The sequence below is a fragment of the Salmo trutta genome, chromosome 37, assembly GCF_901001165.1.
Source record: "Salmo trutta chromosome 37, fSalTru1.1, whole genome shotgun sequence".
Classification (NCBI taxonomy): domain Eukaryota; kingdom Metazoa; phylum Chordata; class Actinopteri; order Salmoniformes; family Salmonidae; genus Salmo; species Salmo trutta.
This window is the reverse complement of record NC_042993.1, coordinates 19,821,290-19,839,904: the sequence shown is the minus strand read 5'-3', so window position 1 is coordinate 19,839,904 and position 18,615 is coordinate 19,821,290. Positions and strand designations below refer to the sequence as shown.

Here is an 18,615-nt window from a genome sequence, read left to right as displayed (position 1 = left end):
TTGCAGAGCAAGGGGAACAACTACTTCAAGGTCTCAGAGCGAGTGACGTCACCAATTGAAACGCTATTAGCACGCACCCCACTATAGCTAGCCATTTCACAACATTTACACATATCCATTTTAAAAGTAGTCACTTTTCTTCTTGTGTTTAAAAAAGTTGGAAAGCCAATATTGGTGGTTTATCGCCACCTGTAGTGCTGGAGTCCTGAACTAAATATTGTGTCTCATTCATTTATTGTGGCCTCTTGATGGCTGTTATATCTTAAATCCATTTACAAACAATCGCACCCAATTTGAATACAATGTGCTGATCTTTGGCTGATTGCTCCCAACCCATAGGAATCCCCACCCAATTTACTACTTTAGAATGACAATGGCCATGCTGAAACTGGTTATATCCATGATGAGTCTTCTCTCTCTATGAGGACGCCCAACTCCAGCTAGCTGGGTATCTGATTTAGCACGAATTTGTCAAATTTCTTTCACCTCCAATATGAGGCTATTGGACTGACCCAGCGGAAGAAACCGACAATAGGTGCTAACGGTAGCCATCCAGCCAACTGACTAGGGGGTTCAGTTCAAACTGTACTGGAAAGTTGCCATAGCGTAACAAATCAACGCATCTAAGACCTGTAACAAGAACCTGGATAAGTCAAAGCCTAACGTTGGCAGATGCCGGAAGGTTATTGCAACGTTACCTGTTCCCTTGACCGCTTCTCCTCTTCAACCTGTCTTTGCAAAGTCTCGGCTCTTTCCTCGGCTTCATCCGCCTGTTGCTGCAAAACTTTAATTTTCCGCTTCACTGCCTCGATGCTATTGGCCATTTTCTTCAGTTGATTTAATTTGCTAGCTAACTTGCAAAGATTGAAAACGCGTTTCTAATAACTAGCTCGTGCAGGATGCTAACGTTAGTCGTTCCAGTTGGATTGGTTGCAAGCTGGCAAACGTCGTTCCCGATGCGATGTTTTCCCGAACAGACAAACCAACGCCCCGCCAACGAGTCCAAACTGGATATTAGAACAGAGCTTTGTTTCTTTCAATCTAACGTTACTCAACACTGTAGGGAGTCAGCTTATAGTGTAAATTAATTAACGGCAGACAAATGTAATGTGCATAAAAACGTCAAGTAGTTCGATTGATACCTCTGCCGAATGAATCAATTAGACTAGTCTAAAAATTGTAAATCAAAGTTTTCACCTCGGTGTGTCAATGGACAGTGAGACAGCGTCGTTAGCTAGCTAGCGGCTAAAGTAAATGCTATAGGTTCGAAAGGCAGTTCCAACAAGATGAATACAAGTAGTATTTTCCTTTTAAGCAAAATATATGGGTGATGGTTCCAGTTGTCTATTGAAGATGAATAAGCAAATTGCTAAGAATTTGGAGGAAAGTTGTGCCAAAAAAAAGACGGTTCTCTCTCCCTCAACTGTTCAGTTGCCTCGTTCTCTTCTCTTCCTTATTTCAGCAGACAGCACGTTTCCGGTCTTACTCCGCCCTGTCAAAGGGGAACTGACGCCTTATATATTCCCGCCACCTGGATAATTTTGACTTTAACCAAATGATAATTCAATAAAGTTATCCAACGCAAAGACAATGAAACAGTAAACACATAAATTGTAACATTTAGAGCTAGCTAGTAGCTCAACCTGGTCTCAGAACATTTCGTATTATTATGTACGTAAATCCGAGGGACTCATATCGTATGAAATGTTAGATTCCATATGGTATGTATCAATTTATAGATGTCCATCAATCATTTTGGATGATATGATACGAATTACAAGTTGTATTATATGTTAGGAATTAGCTAAATGTAAAATATGTTAAGAATTTGAAAAAAAGTGTTTTTGTTATGAATTTGCAAAACATACAATATGTTGTGAATTTTCAAAAAATGCAATATGTTATGAATTAGCAAAACGTATGATATGTTACAAATTCTAGCTAGGTGGCTAATGTTAGGTAGCTGGCTAACGTTAGCGAGGCTACTGGTTAGGGTTACGTTTAGGAGTTAGTTTAAAGGGTAAAGGTTAGGGGAAGGATGAGCTAAAAGGGTTAAGGTTAGGGGAAGGGTTAGCTAAAACGGTTAGGAGAAGGGTCAGCTAAAAGGGGTAAGGTTAGGGAAAGAGTTAGCTAACATGCTAAGTAGTTGCAAAGTAGCTCAAAATTAGTAAGTAGTTGAAAAGTTGCTAATTAGCTAAAATTATAAAGTTGTCTGTGATGAGATTTGATCTCGCAACCACCTTAATTTCGTTTTTGCCTTAAGCAACCATCTGTCTTATGTAACCATACCAAATGTAACATATCATACTAATTTGAGTGTCTTGGATTTACATTTAGTATGTTACGTCTAGTCTATGAGACCAGGCTGCAACCCACACACTGGGTATAGACATCAATTCAACATCTATCTATTGCACGTTGGTTGAACGTACTTTCATTGAAATGACATGGAAACAACGTTGATTCGACCAGGGTGTCCAGTGGGTAGTAATACGGTTCATCTGAAGCAATATCTTTACTCTTCAGGATTTACTTTTGTCACTATAGGTCTAGGTCCTGTCTGCAGTGTATTGTCATGGCCCAACTCTTCCAGGCACTCTTGGCTGGCTGCCCTCAGCACACAGGGCCATCTGTCCAAGCTGCATATGCCAGCTGGCCAGGCCATTATCTGGACTGGAAGGCAGTGAGTGGTTTTATTTAGCATAAAGAAGATGCATACTGCCGTGTAATGCTCTGGCTAATTGTGAAATGTGTTGGCTTGAGACCCCTGCTTTTAGCCCATGCTCAGGTGGCACATCTTGCAGGATATAAATGTTGTACGTGATGGTTTTAGTGTATGTAAAGATTAATTCTCTGGTATTCAATAGATGTGAGATGGTTTAAATTGCGTTTTTTCTACTCTTTTCGCACCATGTATCCAGAAATGTGCACCATGGTCCATGGGTGATGTTTATTGACAAGTACAAATGTGAAGTTGTATGTGGACTTGAGAATGGCTTGTCTAACCACTAGATATTCCCGTGATTACACATACTAGCCAGTATTTGGCTGAACCAGTACCAGAGTTTGAGGAGATTATGAATATGACGATATCTCCTCTCGCCCAGGATCCTTAAATTCAAATTCCCATTAACAAGCGCTGCAAACGTTATAATGTCAAAATACAACTAGTTGGTGAGCAACTATCGTCATTACTCCCTTTACGCACGGTATGTGCTTCCAAAAAAGGTCTGAATAAGAATGATCTATTGTTTTTTACCAAGTTCGCGTGCACCAAATCCATCTTCGGCACCTGCAATAAAATCACTCATTGCTGCCACCCACAGGTCGGCTGATCCAGCAGCGCTACTCTATCCCAATATATATATATATATTTCTTTCTTTTTTTAAAAAACTTTTTTGGAAATACATACCGTGCGCAACGGCAGTAATGACGATAGTTGCTCTGCAAAACTCCATATTTGGTGAGTACCGAACATATTTTGACATTATAACGTTTGCGGAGCTGGTTAATGTGACTTTGAATTAAAGGATCCTAGGCGTCAGAGGAGATCTTGTCATATTCATCATCTCATCGAGCCCAAGGACTGGTTCAGTTTTTTGGGGGACATATGAATCACGAGTGGCGTTGCATTTTATTTAAATGTAAGTTATGATTTAAATCAATGAAATAATCAAATGATAATTTGATACTGGATGAGTTCTTTTGATCTACCTTTGTAACTCTAAGCGGACAGTGCAATGTTAAAAAGACTGCAGTAGATCTCTTGCCTGTTTCTTATGTATCTTGTCATTTAATGAAGGGTCAGGAAACACTAGCAACTCTATTAGAAGATAAAGTAATGTGTGCCACCCACACGTCTCCCAATACAATGTTCCAGGAAAGATTATTTCAACAAAGAGCAAGCCAATCGTTTGAAACGCGTCCCTAATCGTCAATAAAGGAGCAGTGGACACCCCACGACTCCATAGTTGATTACACCAGTCTGGGAGTGTCAATGACATTTGAACCCGAGTAGTTTGAAGGTGTAACGATATGAATCGTCCCCACTACACTCTCCCTAGTCACCGGGAACACAATGATGACAGGAGTAATAACAGCAGTGACATGGCGACACTATTAGCACTAATCCCCCATTGGGTACTGAGCAGAGGGGAAGGGGGGCTTGTAGCCAGCTGGCTATGCAGAGTGACACCCTGTCTAAATCAATTTCACCCCCTCTTGGATGCCGAGAGGCTTTGCACTGAAATGCCACTGCAGGGGGTGGTGCTTGCTGGTTGGTAGGGAGGAGGGGGAGCAGTATATATTTTATGGCTGACCCTGGATGGACATTTTGCTTTGTGTTGTGTGGTTACAGAACACCACATGCCAGGGTTTGTAATGCCCCCGCCCCCCCACAGTACGTGTTGATCTCTCCACCTGACTGTGAATGTCTCCTGCCTCACTAATGTCTTGTTGTGTATCTGTCCCTCGAGACTAACTAAAGACTGAAGGGATATTCATTCTGTCCTGGCAACTGAGACCACAAGTCATGACACTATGCCATTAGATTGTCTGAGATGCCACACGAGCCAGGGCATAGATGTTGTGTTATCTTTATCCTCACTGAGGATTCTGGTTCCTCTCAAGGTCTCTTACTGCTTTTCTTTTTCAGGGCCTATCTACTACATGGTATTTACCAGTAGGGGGGTTTGGCAGCATTGTCTCTATGGGTGCATTCGTAAATTCACTCTGGAGTGCCCAAGAGCGCTCAGAGTCCACTCTGGGCGTTCATAAATTCAGAGTGTTGTCAGATTGTCCGTTGTCTCTGGCCGAAGAGTAGGGTTGATCTGAGCGTTCTGACCTCACAACGGCATTCAAGCACCCAAGCTAACTTTAGCTAGCTTACTAGCTACTTCCAGACATAAATGAGAGAACACCTCACTCTGACCATTTTACTCGCCCTAGCAGAGCTGGTTAGGCTGTTATCCAGGGTGTTGCTGACTGTAACGTGTGCTGCTGGCAACAATTTAATTAAGCTTTTTTGCCGATGTTTACTGACACCGGCCACATTCAACGGGTGTTGAGCTTTCGTAAATTCATCAGTTATTCTGCACTCTGGCACACTCAGACGAGAGCGCTCTGAAATCAGAGTAGATAGCCAGAGTGAATTTACGATCGCGCCCCATGACAGTGTCTGTGTAGACATGGCCTTTACACACACCCGGTCCCCCACCCCCACCTTTCCTCCACCCCCACCATTCTGACCTCTCCTGTTTTAAACCTCATGGTATTTTGGCATGGGAGAGCCTTCTCAGGTCTTTGCCATAAGAAGGCAAGCTATTAGTACGGCAGGTGGACGTACTATATCAGGGGAGGGCTTCCCTGACAAAACCATTTCATCATTATCAAGGGACAGATAGGAAGAGAGGGATCCAAATAAGGTTGAGGAAGGGTGTGGGCCTGACCTGTGTGTGTGGAAACTAATATGATGGGAAGAGAGGCCTTGTTTGTATGTGTGGGTGTGAGAGGGCAGTTTGCGTGGTGTGCTGTTTGGTGTGCCAACGGAACTTACATCTGCAGCTTTCTTGTCTGCAACCTCCAGCTTCTCCTGGGCATCCTTCAAGGCCTCAGAATATTTGTCCAGCTCATCCTCAGTCCCTTTCAGCTTCTTCTGCATCTGGATCAACGCATCGTCATGCTGACAGAGGGAAAGAACAACAGACAGGGAGGAGTGGGAAAGAGAGAGTCAAACAGGCAGAAAGAGAGGAGATGGAGAGACAGTGAGGAGAGGACAATAGAGCGAGGGAGAGATACAGTATGACAGGATGGTTAAAGGGAAGAAACTCAGAGTAAGACAAGCCAAGATGTGTGAAGACCAGACTATAGAGTGGAAAGAACCACACATACAGTAGCAAGATGTGAGAAATAGAGGTCAACATCTCAAGGTTTCCGAAAACATATTTCTGTAGGACAAAACCATTCATTGAAGTCATTGGGGGAGATTAGAGCAAACAATCATGTTAGATGGCACATATTTCCAGCTTCGGTTCATTACTTAGTGAATAAAACTATTTTGGAATGTTATGTATAATGATTGGTCGCCTTTGATGAGTAATTGATCCCAAACATCCACAAGTATGAGTAGCCGAATGAATGTGTTGAGGGGTTACAGTGTCAATGCATTGTGGGTATTAATATCCCCAGGCTCTCAGCTTTCGTCCCTGGACTGCTGTGTAAAACTATTGCCTGTACTTGTCATTGTTCCCAACCCTACTGTTGGATTCCAACTTGGGGACAGGAGGACAGCTGTCACTGTCAAGAAGAATACCCACACGCACGGTCTTATTATAGATTATGGAGCTCTCTGGAACACGATAATCACTTTAGGATCCAGATATAATGTCTTCATTTGTCTTTTCCTGTGACTATCTGTCAATTAAGTTTAGGCCTTTATAAAGGCTCCTGGCTGTCAAACTTGGATTGGTCATTTGGATATTTTTTTTCTACGTTTCGGTAGAAACACCAAGATCATTTGTTTGCATTCTTCAAACAACTCCAACTTAAACTCCCTAAATATTGTTATCATTGAGTAAAAACAAAAAGCATACACATAGTTAATAAATATGGTATATGCCATAATATATATTAACTTGAAGAATAGTTATTATAATTGTTATTTATTGCTAATAACATTTAGTGTGAGCATAGGTTGCTTGCCTTCTCTAGGTAATGATTATTCAATTCAGAGTTAACAGACCCATTTTGAATTTGAGCTCTATTGTAAGGCCTCAAGATTAACCTTCAGTTGACCTCCCCTAACCAAGGTATGGTTAGCATCTTAGCAATTGTTGGCCTACTTGTGTTAGCGAAGTTAATCAACTGTGTGTGAGTTAGCATCACCTAATTAATTACTAACTAGAATTATACTGAGAACACTAGGCTAAGCTAGGCTAGGTGTCCCCACCTGCTTGCTCTTATCCTCAGCTGCCTTTTTGTCAATCTCGGACTGGTCAGCCGCTTCCAGAGCAGTCTCCTTATCCATCTTCAGCATCAGCATCTTCTTCTTGATGGCCTCCATATTGCCGGTGTTTGGTTAGGCTCACGAGGCAAAGAAATAAAGTTGGATGTCTTTCTGTGGAAGGGCTCAAGGAGGATGAGTTGGAGCCCAGAAGGAGATAGGGAGAGAGATGGACGGACAGAGAAAGGGGTGAAAAGAGAGAGGCCAAACTCAGATTATCATACGGTGGGTGGTTTTATATTTGGTGGAAAGGTTGGCAACTCCCACCTCCTATGCCGCTCCTCTAACCTATTTTAAGACTCCTCCACTGACCAAGGCCTGTAAACCTATTATTCAACTCTGTGTGTCTGTCAAAAATATATCTCAAACACTCACACACACTTTCTCTCTGACACACACATGCACAATGTGTCCCCACTCTATCTCTCTTACACAAACACACACATTGTTATTGCTACTATGGACATGAAACATCCCCTCTTAAAGTCCACCCCCAAATATGAACTACTACTAATAAATGTTTCCCAGTTTAGAAACCACTGTCATTGTAAGTTGTAAATCAGTCGGAGGAATGGAGATAAAAGACGTGGAGGAAGATGAGACCAAAAAATGGACGAGAGTCAAATGGCGGAAGTAGAAGGACAGTCCCTGATATAGAATGTACATGGTCTCAAAGGTGAGCTCATTCAACGTGGAGGGGGGAGACAATTTACTGTTGGTTGACAAAGCTGAAATCCTGAAAGACATTCATTCACTGTCAAGGTGTCCCTTTTCAATAGCTGGACATTGCACACACACACACACACACACAAGAAATTAGCCAGTGGTTCACCAACTTTTTAATGATGTGACCCCAACTAAGCTTTTGGAATTTGCCTGGGCCCCATTACGTGAAACAAACCAGTGTTTCTTTTCATGATCCAGTCAGCAGTCAAACCTTTTATGTTTAAAACTAACATTTATTATTTTAATGTTTTCAACTTTGTACAAGTTCAATGTTGCATTATTAAGGAACAGTTACATGTGGTTTTTGATGCGATGTGATAATCATTGTGCGATTGTGTATTTATTAGTCTCATCATAGGATCCAAACTCTTTGACTCAAAAATCCAAGGCTGCCAACATCACTGTAATGAACACGATAGGAGACAGAGAGCTGGTTTCAAGCGCAGGGCGCAGCAGGTGTTTAATGTAAAGGACCACAGGAGGAGGCAGGTAGCTGGGTCCAGGGGCAGGCAGAAGGTCATACACAGGGGGTCCAAAAGGGCAACAGTACAGACAGGGAAAAGGCTAGTAAAGTCGTCCGGGAGATCGGGCAATAGGTTAATAACAGGAAATCCGATAGGCTAAGTACAGGCAGGGAATAGGCAAAAGGCGATGTTAGTGAGGCAGGCAAAAACTATCATACACGGGAGGAGTAAATTATGGGAAAAACAGACCTCCGAATAGAATTGTGTCACAAAACAAACAATACCTCACAATGATGGGGTGCAAAGAACTGAACTAAATAGTGTGTGATAATGACATACAGGTGTTTAAATAGGTGATCAGAATTCAGGTGATTGGGATCTGTAGAGTGAGCTGCATTCAGGGGATCTATGCGTTTGAGAGTGAGCTGGAAAGTGGGGTGGAAAGTGAGCTGCGTTCAGGGGATCTACATGTTTGAGAGTGTGAGTTGGAAGCAGATGTTACAATCACATCTGATTAAAACCGATTGAATCAGGTGACACCTCTTGTAGAGCTTCGGAGTGGCAACAACATAATTGGGGGACGGGGTGCATTGTCTATATAATGGTAGAGGAAACACTGCCATAGGATGAAAATGCTTCTATTTTTACTGATTGACAATCCATAGGCCCAGCCAGCCCTTGGTCATGGTGGGAGAGTGGGTAATGGTGGGGAGGGGATGAGGGGAGTCTGAGATGCTAGCTATGAGATGCTTGAGGGATATTAATACTTCCTGACTGACATGGACCTGGGATTAGGACGAACAGAGGGAGAGAGACACTTAGAATTGGAAGCGCCTGGGCTCTGTTCCCCACCAACTCACACACACACTAGATGATATTCATAGAAGTAGAAACAAAGGTGTGAGATGTTTGAAATTCGGTTACTTTAAGGCAAATTACCCCTTCATAATGGTTAGCACTATGGTTGAAATAGACTTGGTCAAATTATAGCAAAATGTGCTGAAATATCAAAGACGTGTAAATTGTTTAATGGAGTGACATAATACCAGTTCTTAGGTTACAACAACGGAAATAATATGTACTTGTCAAGGATCCCTCCAGAACTGTCATTACGCACACCTGGTCTCTATTCCCAGTTGATTAGTAATTGTATAAGTGTTCCCTTTGTTCACCATTGTCCTGTCGATTATTCTTCTAATGTCCGTTGGTTGTGTGAGTACCTGTGCTGTGTGTTTTGGCTTTCGTGCCACGTATATTGTGCAGATGATTACGGGTCTCGTCCCATGTGATAATCATTGTGCGATTGTGTATTTATTCGAGGTACTCCTTGCTCTTTTGTTTGGGTCTCAACCCTGTCTTTTGTATAGTGTTTGTTTGGTCGTCGTCGCCGTGCCTGTACATGGGACGCTGTAATTTGGATAAATAAAACACCCTATTACACATTCCTGCGCCTGTCTCCCGATCCCTTTATACCAGCGTGACAATACTGTGTGTAGGATAAAAGGTATTCTTCCTTTACAGGTCTTCAGATCGACACAAGGCTAGGAGAGCCTGCTGCATCTCCCCTTTGTATTCTTTCTGTGGGTGTGAGAGAGAGGGACGTAGTTATGACAGAGTTACAAACTACAAACCTTTCAGAATGAATATTCAATGTATTGGTGCGGGTACATATGTTTTCACCTGCAATGTAGAGTAGAGTGAAGTGTTGGTCAGTTTGCGATACTCGATTCTCACACAGAGGAGGTCCTCTTCACTGTGGCTGATAAGAATCCCCTGCACTAAACTGCCTTTCTGCAGGACACATACACAATAAACATACACAATTTGAATGAACCTGGCTTACAGAAGACTCTGCCTCAAGACCTGACACAAAGGCACAGAAATCGATAGTCTTACAAGATCGCAATGCCCACTACACTTGCTGACTACACCTCACAGCACAACAAGTATAGTCATGTAGCCAGTGTGAGTCTGGAGTAGAGTCACTAACAGAATGTGGAGTAGACCAACATGTGAAATGAAACTTACCTTAATGTTGCTGTGTAGACGCTGGGCCAGGAACAAAGGAATACTTGGGATGGAGCCAACTATAGATGGAACGAATCAATAAATACTGTTAATTAATGTTTGTCCTACACAAACACACATAAGCATTTGAAGAAGTTGAAAGTTAGTCTAGCACAGAGCAATTGTGGGGCGGCAGGTAACCTAGTGGTTAGAACGTTGGACTAGTAACTGAAAGGTTGCAAGATCGACTCCCCGAGCTGACAAGGTAAAACTCTGTCGTTCTGCCCCTGAACAAGGCAGTTAACCCACTGTTCCTAGGCCGTCATTGAAAATAAGAATTTGTTCTTAACTGACTTGCCTAGTTAAATAAAGGTAAAATACAAAACAAACAAAAAAATGATTGAACAAGGCTATGTCTTACCCAGAGTGCGGAAGCCAAGCCTCAGGTCCCCAGAGAAGTGACTCTGTACTGTTTTATCCACAGTCTCCCCTCTCAGATCCTCCAACCTGGATAGCACTGAGAGATAGAGGGAAAGAGAGAGCATGGAGGGTGGTAATGGAGGCTACAGCCATATTAGGTCTAGGAAGAGAGACAGCGAACGGATAAAAGAGAGATTTGTTTGTCACCTCTGTTGAGATGGTTTGAGTCTCTCGTGGTTAACACCTGAATCCAGGGGGCTGGGTCCTTTTTCTTACCATTCACAACATCATTCAGAGCCTACCCACACAAACACACACACACAAAGGATATCAAGAGTACTGCCTAATTTGAGAAAATTTCTGGAGGTAATTTGGGGCTTTGAAGAAGAACACTCACCTTAACATCCTGGTCAATGAGCTGATAATCAACCATCTCCTTTGAATTCAGCTCCTCCTTCTGTTGGTATTAAAGCACAAATGGCACCTTTCAATTAGTTCAAATTAGGACATTATTTTTCTCTGGCTGATCTATACAGCTTACTCTGTGCAAGGGGGTGAAAACTTGACAAGGCACTCTAACTTACTATGCCTATATAGCATTCCCTCTTAGAAAAAAGGGTTCCAAAGGGGTTTTTCAGCTGTCCTCAAAGGAGAACCCTTTTGGTTCCAGGTAGAACCCTTTTTGGGTTCCATGTAAAACCCTCTGTGGAAAGGGTTCTACCTGGAACCGAAAGTGTTCTACATGGAACCAAAAAAGGGTTCTTCAAACGGTTCTCCTATGGGGACAGCCAAAGAACCCATTTAGGTTCTAGATAGCACCTTTTGTTTCTTAGTGAACTCTACGTAGATTGCAATATTGAGACAACCAAGTCTAAGACCAGAACGAGAATCTGCTAAAAGAAGAGTGGCAGTACCTTGAGTATGGCCAGTACCAGCTTAGTGAAGTCTTTACTAGTCTCACTGATAAGATCATTCTCCAAGTAACGTCCAAACTCTGTAAACAAAGCAGAATAAGACTACAGTAGGGCACTCTGTGTGTGTGTGTGTGTGTGTGTGTGTGTGTGTGTGTGTGTGTGTGTGTGTGTGTGTGTGTGTGTGTGTGTGTGTGTGTGTGTGTGCAAATATTGCAAGAGTGTATGTGTTACCCATAGACAGTAATTCTCACCCTGTTTGTAGGCAATAGTGGCATCTTTAAGCTGGTGTGGTGATTTGGTACACAACACAGCCAATAGACTCTCTTCATCTGTACCAATACCCTGTAACAAACAATTACACATTTAAAGTGATTCGTTCCAGTGATGTAGCCAAGTCACTAAATCTCGAGTCCAAGTGAAGTCCCAAATCCCTAGTCTCCGAGTCGAAGTCTGAGTCCTTTATACAGTAGCTGTCAAACCATTTTTTAAGTTAAATATCATTACAGTGTTGCACATTTGTAAGGCTAAATAGATAATACAGCTATCTAACATTTGATGGTGTTAAATTATGCAAAAGGGAGATTTTCTGACAACAAAGTCACAACTGGCCAAGTCCAAGTCACCACTGGTCGAGTCTGAGTTGAGTCGCGAGTCATGAAAATTGTGACTTGAGTCTGAGTCAAGTCCGAGTCCTGGGCTTGAGTACTACAACACTGACTCATTCACACACACACCATACACAAAGACCCACACATTCATTCAAACCACATTACAGTACATACAGTAATTACACACCTAAAAATACAATTAACATGTATTACATTACAATGATCATTGAAATAACAGGTGATCTGCACTCACCTCCATGGTCTGTCTGAGGCGATGGGCGTCAAACTGAGAGGGGGTCATCATCAGCCCCAGCACGAGTTGCTCCAGCCCCCCTGACAGAGCTTTCTTCAGGGCAGGACACAACTCCTACAGAGGGGTAGATAGAGACTGTTGGGCTGGGTTCCAATGCCATATATCACATCCCTTCCCACAGTCCCCTTATAGATGTAAAAGTAGTCAATAGGTAGGCTGACAGATCCACAAATTGTTAGGCTGACAGATCCACATAGTGTTTCAAACAGTTAGTGACAGTTACCTTCTGTGTGAGGTTATGGTAGGACTCCGCGATGCTCTGTCTCTGAGCATTGTTTCGATTGGTCAGGATTCTCACCAGAGTGTTCACGTCACTGGCTATTACACTCACACACACACACATATTTTGAATACCTCATCCAATATGTATGTATGATACTAACTACTTCAAACATTCACACTATCAGATAGATGAAATTCTCAGGCAAGAAATTGTTTTCAATGAGCTATGGTACTGATGTACTTCATTAGTGGACATTCAATCCTTGAATAGTACCTTTGCTCTCCAAGGCAGTTTGAATGTCACGGGCATCCTTCTCTGAGTTGAAGTTGGGGAAGGGTCGCACAGTGCCCAGTGTACCCCACCACATCGCCTGGGACTGGACAAGACAGGGGAGAGAGGGGTGGTGTCACTGAGTCACTACAGTAAACCTCTATCACTGACATTTACTGTCTAGCTTCCGTCATGTTGCGTTTAGCCTTTCTATCTTTTTAGTTTAGTCCAGATGAAGGAGAGGAGATGAAAAAGTTTCTTCAGAGATGCAGGTTCACTTACACTTGCTTTGGGAGGGGTATTTTGCATAGACTTCAGCAGAGCTTCCATGATGGGAGTGACAGAGTAACTGCGATTGAGATTAGGCATAATTAGTGTTGGGGTTATTTAACATGTAATATATACAGTTGAAGTCCGAAGTTTACATACACCTGAGTCAAATACATTTAAACTCAGTTTTTCACAATTCCTGACATTTAATCCCAGTAAATATTTCCTGTTTTAGGTCAGTTAGGATCACCACTTTATTTTAAGAATGTGAAATGGCAGAATAATAGTAGAGAGAATGATTAATTTCAGCTTTTATTTCTTTCATCACATTCCCAGTCGGTCAGAAGTTTACATACACTCAATTAGTATTTGGTAGCATTGCCTTTTAAATTGTTTAACTTGGGTCAAACGTTTCGGGTAGCCTTCCACAAGCTTCCCACAATAAGTTGGGTGAATTTTGGCCCATTCCTCCTGACAGAGCTAGTGTAACTGAGTCAGCTTTGTAGGCCTCCTTGCTCGCATATGCTTTTTCGGTTCTGCCCACTGTCACGGCTGTCGAAAGGAGAGGACCAAGGTGCAGCGTGTGTGTAGTTCCACATTTTTATTTACTCTGTGAAACTATGCAATACATCAAATAACTGAAAAGACAAAACAACAAACCGTGACGCAGAGGAGAAACAAACACTACTCAAAAATAATCACCCACAAAACCCAGGAAGAAAATCCACTACTTAAGAATGATCTCCAATTAGAGACAACGAGGACCAGCTGCCTCTAATTGGAGATCATCCCAAACAAACCAACATAGAAATACAAAAACTAGAACCTAAGAACATAGAAATAGAACAAACCCACCTGTCACGCCCTGACCTACTCTACCATAGAAAATAACAGCTTACCATGGTCAGGACGTGACACCCACAAATGTTCTATAGGATTGAGGTTAGGGCTTTGTGATGGCCACTCCAATACCTTGACTTTGTTGTCCTTAAGCCATTTTGCCACAACTTTGGAAGTATGCTTGGTGTCACTGTCCATTTGGAAGACCCATTTGCGACCAAGCTTTAACTTCCTGACTGATGTCTTGAGATGTTGCTTCAATATATCTACATAATTTTCCTCCCTCATGATGTCATCTATTTTGTGAAGTGCACCAGACCCTCCTGCAGCAAAGCACCCCCACAACATGATGCTGCCACCCCCGTGCTTCATGGTTGGGATGGTGTTCTTAGTCTTGCAAGCCTCCCCCTTTTTCCTCCAAACATAACGATGGTCATTATGGCCAAACAGTTCTATTTTTGTTTCATCAGACCAGAGGATATTTCTCCAAAAAGTACAATCTTTGTCCCCATGTGCAGTTGCAAACCGTAGTCTGGCTTTTTTATGGCGGTTTTGGAGCAGTGGCTTCTTCCTTGCTGAGCGACCTTTCAGGTTATGTCGATATAGGACTTGTTTTACTGTGGATATAGATACTTTTGCACCTGTTTCGTCCAGCATCTTCACAAGGTCCTTTGCTGTTGTTCTGGGATTGATTTGCACTTTTCACACCAAATTACGTTCATCTCTAGGAGACAGAACGCATCTCCTTCCTGAGCAGTATGACGGCTGCGTGGCCCCATGGTGTTTATACTTGCGTACTATTGTTTGTATAGATGAACGTGGTATCTTCAGGTGTTGGGAAATTGCTCCCAAGGATGAACCAGACTTTTCCTTTTTTTTCTGAGTTCTTGGCTGATTTCTTTTGCTTTTCCCATGATTTCAAGCAAAGAGGCACTGAGTTTGAAGGTAGGCTTTGAAATACATCCACAGGTACACCTCCAATTGACTCAAATGTTGTCAATTAGCCTATCAGAAGCTTCTAAAGCCATGACACAATTTTCTGGAATTTTCCAAGCTGTTTAAAGGCACAGTCAACTTAGTGTATGTAAACTTCTGACCCACTGGAATTGTGATACAGTGAATTATATGCCACGACTTCCGCCAAAGTCGGTCCCTCTCCTTGTTCGGGCGGCGTTCGACGTCACCGGCCTTCTAGCCATCGCCGATCCACTTTTCATTTTCCATTAGTTTTGTCTTTGTTTTACACACCTGGTTTCAATCCCCCAATTACCTGTTCATTATTTAACCCTCTGTTCCCCCATGTTCGTTTGTGAGTGATTGTTTCTATGTAGGAAGGGCTGTTATTGTGGGGTCTGTTTTTGTATTGCATTTATTACATGTTGAGTAAAATACGTTTTATTTACTCATATCTGCTATCCTGCGCCTGACTCCTATACACCAGCTACACATAGACTTCCTTACATTACAAGTGAAATAATCTGTCTGTAAACAATTGTTTGGAAAAATTACTCTTGTCATGCACAAAGTAGATGTCCTAACCGACTTGCCAAAACTATAGTTTGTTAACAAGAAATTTGTGGAGTGGTTGAAAAACGAGTTTTAATGACTCCAATCTAAGTGTATGTAAACTTCCGACTTCAACTGTATATAAAATTGTTTTTGTATTGCATTTATTATATGTTGAGTAAAATATGCAATGCAATATTATATATAATAAAACGGGGTGTTTTGAATCCTGGATGCTGATTGATTGTTAGCAGGGTTATATTCATGATAATTCCCAAATACCATGATTCCATCATTCAGATTCACGTATCAATGCGCATCCACTGTCCCGCAGTTCAGTTGTCCAACTCTGCATTGATACATTTACCATTGATAAACCAGGTACCCAAACTACAGACATTAGATATTGTATGCAATAGAATGATTGTCTTCATGTATCAATTCACAAACAAATCAGTGATTAACAAAGGAAAGGAGGAGGAAATAGAACGTTTTTGAACAGGGCCACAATGGTCGGTGAAGTCCATTACTCCATTGCCCTCTAGTGTCGCAAACGTACGGAAGAGTATTAGGAATAAGTGAAGAGAAGTGGTGATACTTGTATTATTTTCATTTTTTACTACAGTATTTTTTTTTAAAGTGGGAATATTTCGAAAATAAAATGGCAATATTTTGAGAATAAAGTGTCAATATTTTGAGAACAAAGTCTCATTTATATTTCAATGTTAAAGTAGGGAATTTGTTTAAGTGTATGTCTCCCTGACTCCCTGTTGCTGTTGCGTGCCACCATTGAATTGCCCGCAGTTATATGACCTGGTGAAACTATACTTTAGAATTGGCTTTAGTAACAAGGAAATCCTTTCTCTTTTAGCACATAATAACCATATTATTATATGTAGGCCAACCCCCTGTCATGGACCGTGCACAACAACGGGGTAGGGGTTTGGGTAAAGCCCCGGCAACGACAGTAATTTTACCTTCCATTATTATAATCGAACAGCCAACAGGTCTAGCCTCTAGCCTCTATAAAGTGAACAAGTGGTAGCCTAAATTAGCGGTGTAGCTGAGACAAATAGCCTATAACGGAGATGATGTCTCTGTTTTGGGATATGCATCCTTGAAAACGTCACCGATAGATGGATAGTGAAAGGAGATATTATGCTAGGCTACCAACCAAGTAATGTCAGATCAGTGATTATTTCTTTATAGCCTATCATAATGTATCTAATAGGACTATATTTAGACCAATGACTATTTCTAGAAAGGGAGAATCCAACCATGAATATATTCAAACAGTGCCTCAGATTAGTTGATTTGCGCATGCATGAGATGTCCTTGAGTTGCCTCCTCCCACAGACACTTGCGTTAAACCTTTGCTTCATTGTTCATTCCTCCCGCAGCCGTTGGATAGGCCTATCATTTACTTTCACTTGCCCACTGTAATATAAGATTAAGGCACTCAATCTAATGGGCCGCTATAGGTTTATAGTGTGATGGAAATAGCGGTGTTGTAGCGAATTTGGAGAGCCGTTTAATATTGGACACATACACACGCATAGCCCCCGGTACCCAGGATCCCAAGATAATTCGTTTTATTAGGTGTGATAACGTAGCCTACTAGCTTATCGTTAGAAATATGGTTGTCATAAAGCGGAAATACTACCATTAGTAAAGCACCATTGATAAAGTCGTTATTAGTTCCCATTGTGCAGATTTTTGCAAGGTTTTCCCCTAGGCTACGCAGCAGAACGTAGCGAATTCGGGGGGCAGACTGCACGGACTCAACCCCAGTTCTCTTCGCGTTCAGTGACAGTGACGAGAACGTTTTTTTGTTTCTCATAACATGGATTTTGAAGTGTATGCACAGTCTGAAAAAGCCAGAGGGATACTTTGTGTGTGTGTGTGCGCGTGCTTGTTCGTGCGAGTTATTAGATCATTAGATTGATACGCGTGAGTGCACAGTGACGCCTGTTTGAACCAGTGCATTATATAATTAAATTGATGGCCATTTGTTTGTTTTGCCGCTACTTTTTACCGCCCACACACACACCTGCATGCATACACACCCAACCCACCGCACTTAACCAAATCCCCTACATTCACCTTGAAATATAACTACGACTTTATTCTAGAAATATTGACACTTTATTCTAGAAATATTTTGCTACTTTTTTAAAGTACTAGTTTGCAAAAAAATTATAATTCAAGTAACGCCACCCCTTGCTCTTTTTTTTATTCACTTGGCCCTAATACTCTTCCGTACAAATGAAACTTCGGCGTTGTGTCATTTCTGCTTGCGTATCACAAAACTCAACATCTGGCCAGAGCAAGCAAATAGTCCTCCGACCTGACTCTACAGACTCTAAATTCCTCTCGTCTCTGGTGATGTTGCCTAAAACAGTCTAGCCCACCACTCCTTCCTGAGATTCCTCCATGTGAAAAAACGCAGGGAAACCAAATTTATTTTTTGTGGCTTATCACCATATCGGTTTACAAAAAGAAAACATACAATTATGAACTGCATAAATCAAAGATTTATATTGTTAAAAAAATATATATATTTCCCCAACAATGTATGTCATTATACAGCATAATGAAATGAAACGCACCTGATAGTCCCGTTTCGTATCTGCTTGACAGGAGACGTCTCTGAAATGACTTGACGTTTTAGTCTGTTTCCAAGACAATAGGGTGTGGCTGCTGCTGGACAGATAGGATATGGTTATGCTGGACTTGAAGCACTCACTCATTCCTTTCATAACCATAGGCGTGTCTCTATTGATAGGTAGGCTATCTTGGCTGTAGAAATTCCTGGCTATGGACTCCCTTACAAAAAAACCCCACATGATTTCACATGTGGAAAATCACATGATTTCACATGTGGAAAATCACATGATTTCACCTGACATTTCAAATGTCAAAACGTGTTTTTGGAACACTTCACATGTGATCACGTTTTCACATGTGTAGTTCCATGTTATCACATGTTGCTTTACATGTTGTCATGTGTTATCACATTAACTTCACATAAGATCACATGAAAGCATGTGTTT

At 41.8% G+C, this 18,615-nt stretch overlaps 2 protein-coding genes across 13 annotated transcripts in view; both read right to left on the bottom strand.

Moving 5' to 3' along the window:
* The window catches only part of LOC115176601 (tropomyosin alpha-3 chain), a 28,029-nt gene extending 20,761 nt beyond the window's left edge, over window positions 1-7,268 (bottom strand). For 6 of the 12 annotated variants that reach the window (XM_029736692.1, XM_029736694.1, XM_029736693.1 and 3 more), the window contains exons 1-2: window positions 6,948-7,268; window positions 5,556-5,681 (exon numbers count right to left, since the gene is read on the bottom strand). In XM_029736692.1, the coding sequence (XP_029592552.1) occupies window positions 5,556-5,681; window positions 6,948-7,061 (240 nt within the window). In that variant the 5' untranslated portion in view covers window positions 7,062-7,268. Of the gene's footprint in view, window positions 1-698; window positions 1,480-5,555; window positions 5,682-6,947 lie in introns of those variants that run through there. The other 6 variants (XM_029736702.1, XM_029736703.1, XM_029736699.1 and 3 more) reach the window with 4 other exon arrangements.
* A 671-nt stretch (window positions 7,269-7,939) lies between these two features.
* On the bottom strand, window positions 7,940-18,307 carry LOC115176999 (annexin A2). Its single transcript, XM_029737434.1, has 14 exons — window positions 18,172-18,307; window positions 13,229-13,295; window positions 12,950-13,052; window positions 12,677-12,771; window positions 12,394-12,507; window positions 11,784-11,874; window positions 11,533-11,612; window positions 11,016-11,075; window positions 10,826-10,916; window positions 10,620-10,715; window positions 10,220-10,278; window positions 9,872-9,982; window positions 9,679-9,769; window positions 7,940-9,273 (listed from the first exon to the last, which is right to left on the bottom strand). Exons 2-13 carry the CDS (start codon window positions 13,274-13,276, stop codon window positions 9,707-9,709), a joined length of 1,011 nt encoding a protein of 336 aa, XP_029593294.1. The 5' UTR covers window positions 13,277-13,295; window positions 18,172-18,307; the 3' UTR covers window positions 7,940-9,273; window positions 9,679-9,706.
* Window positions 18,308-18,615: the final 308 nt, after the last annotated feature.

Excerpts from the sequence above, each read along its gene's own strand:
- LOC115176999 (XM_029737434.1), bottom strand. The coding sequence starts at position 13,276 with ATGGAAGCTCTGCTGAAGTCTATGCAAAATACCCCTCCCAAAGCAAGT. Across the intron at positions 12,772-12,949 it reads AACTGCCTTGGAGAGCAAAG|CCAGTGACGTGAACACTCTG; the intron begins GTACTATTCAAG and ends TGAGTGTAATAG. Across the intron at positions 9,983-10,219 it reads GTCTACACAGCAACATTAAG|AAAGGCAGTTTAGTGCAGGG; the intron begins GTAAGTTTCATT and ends TGTGTCCTGCAG.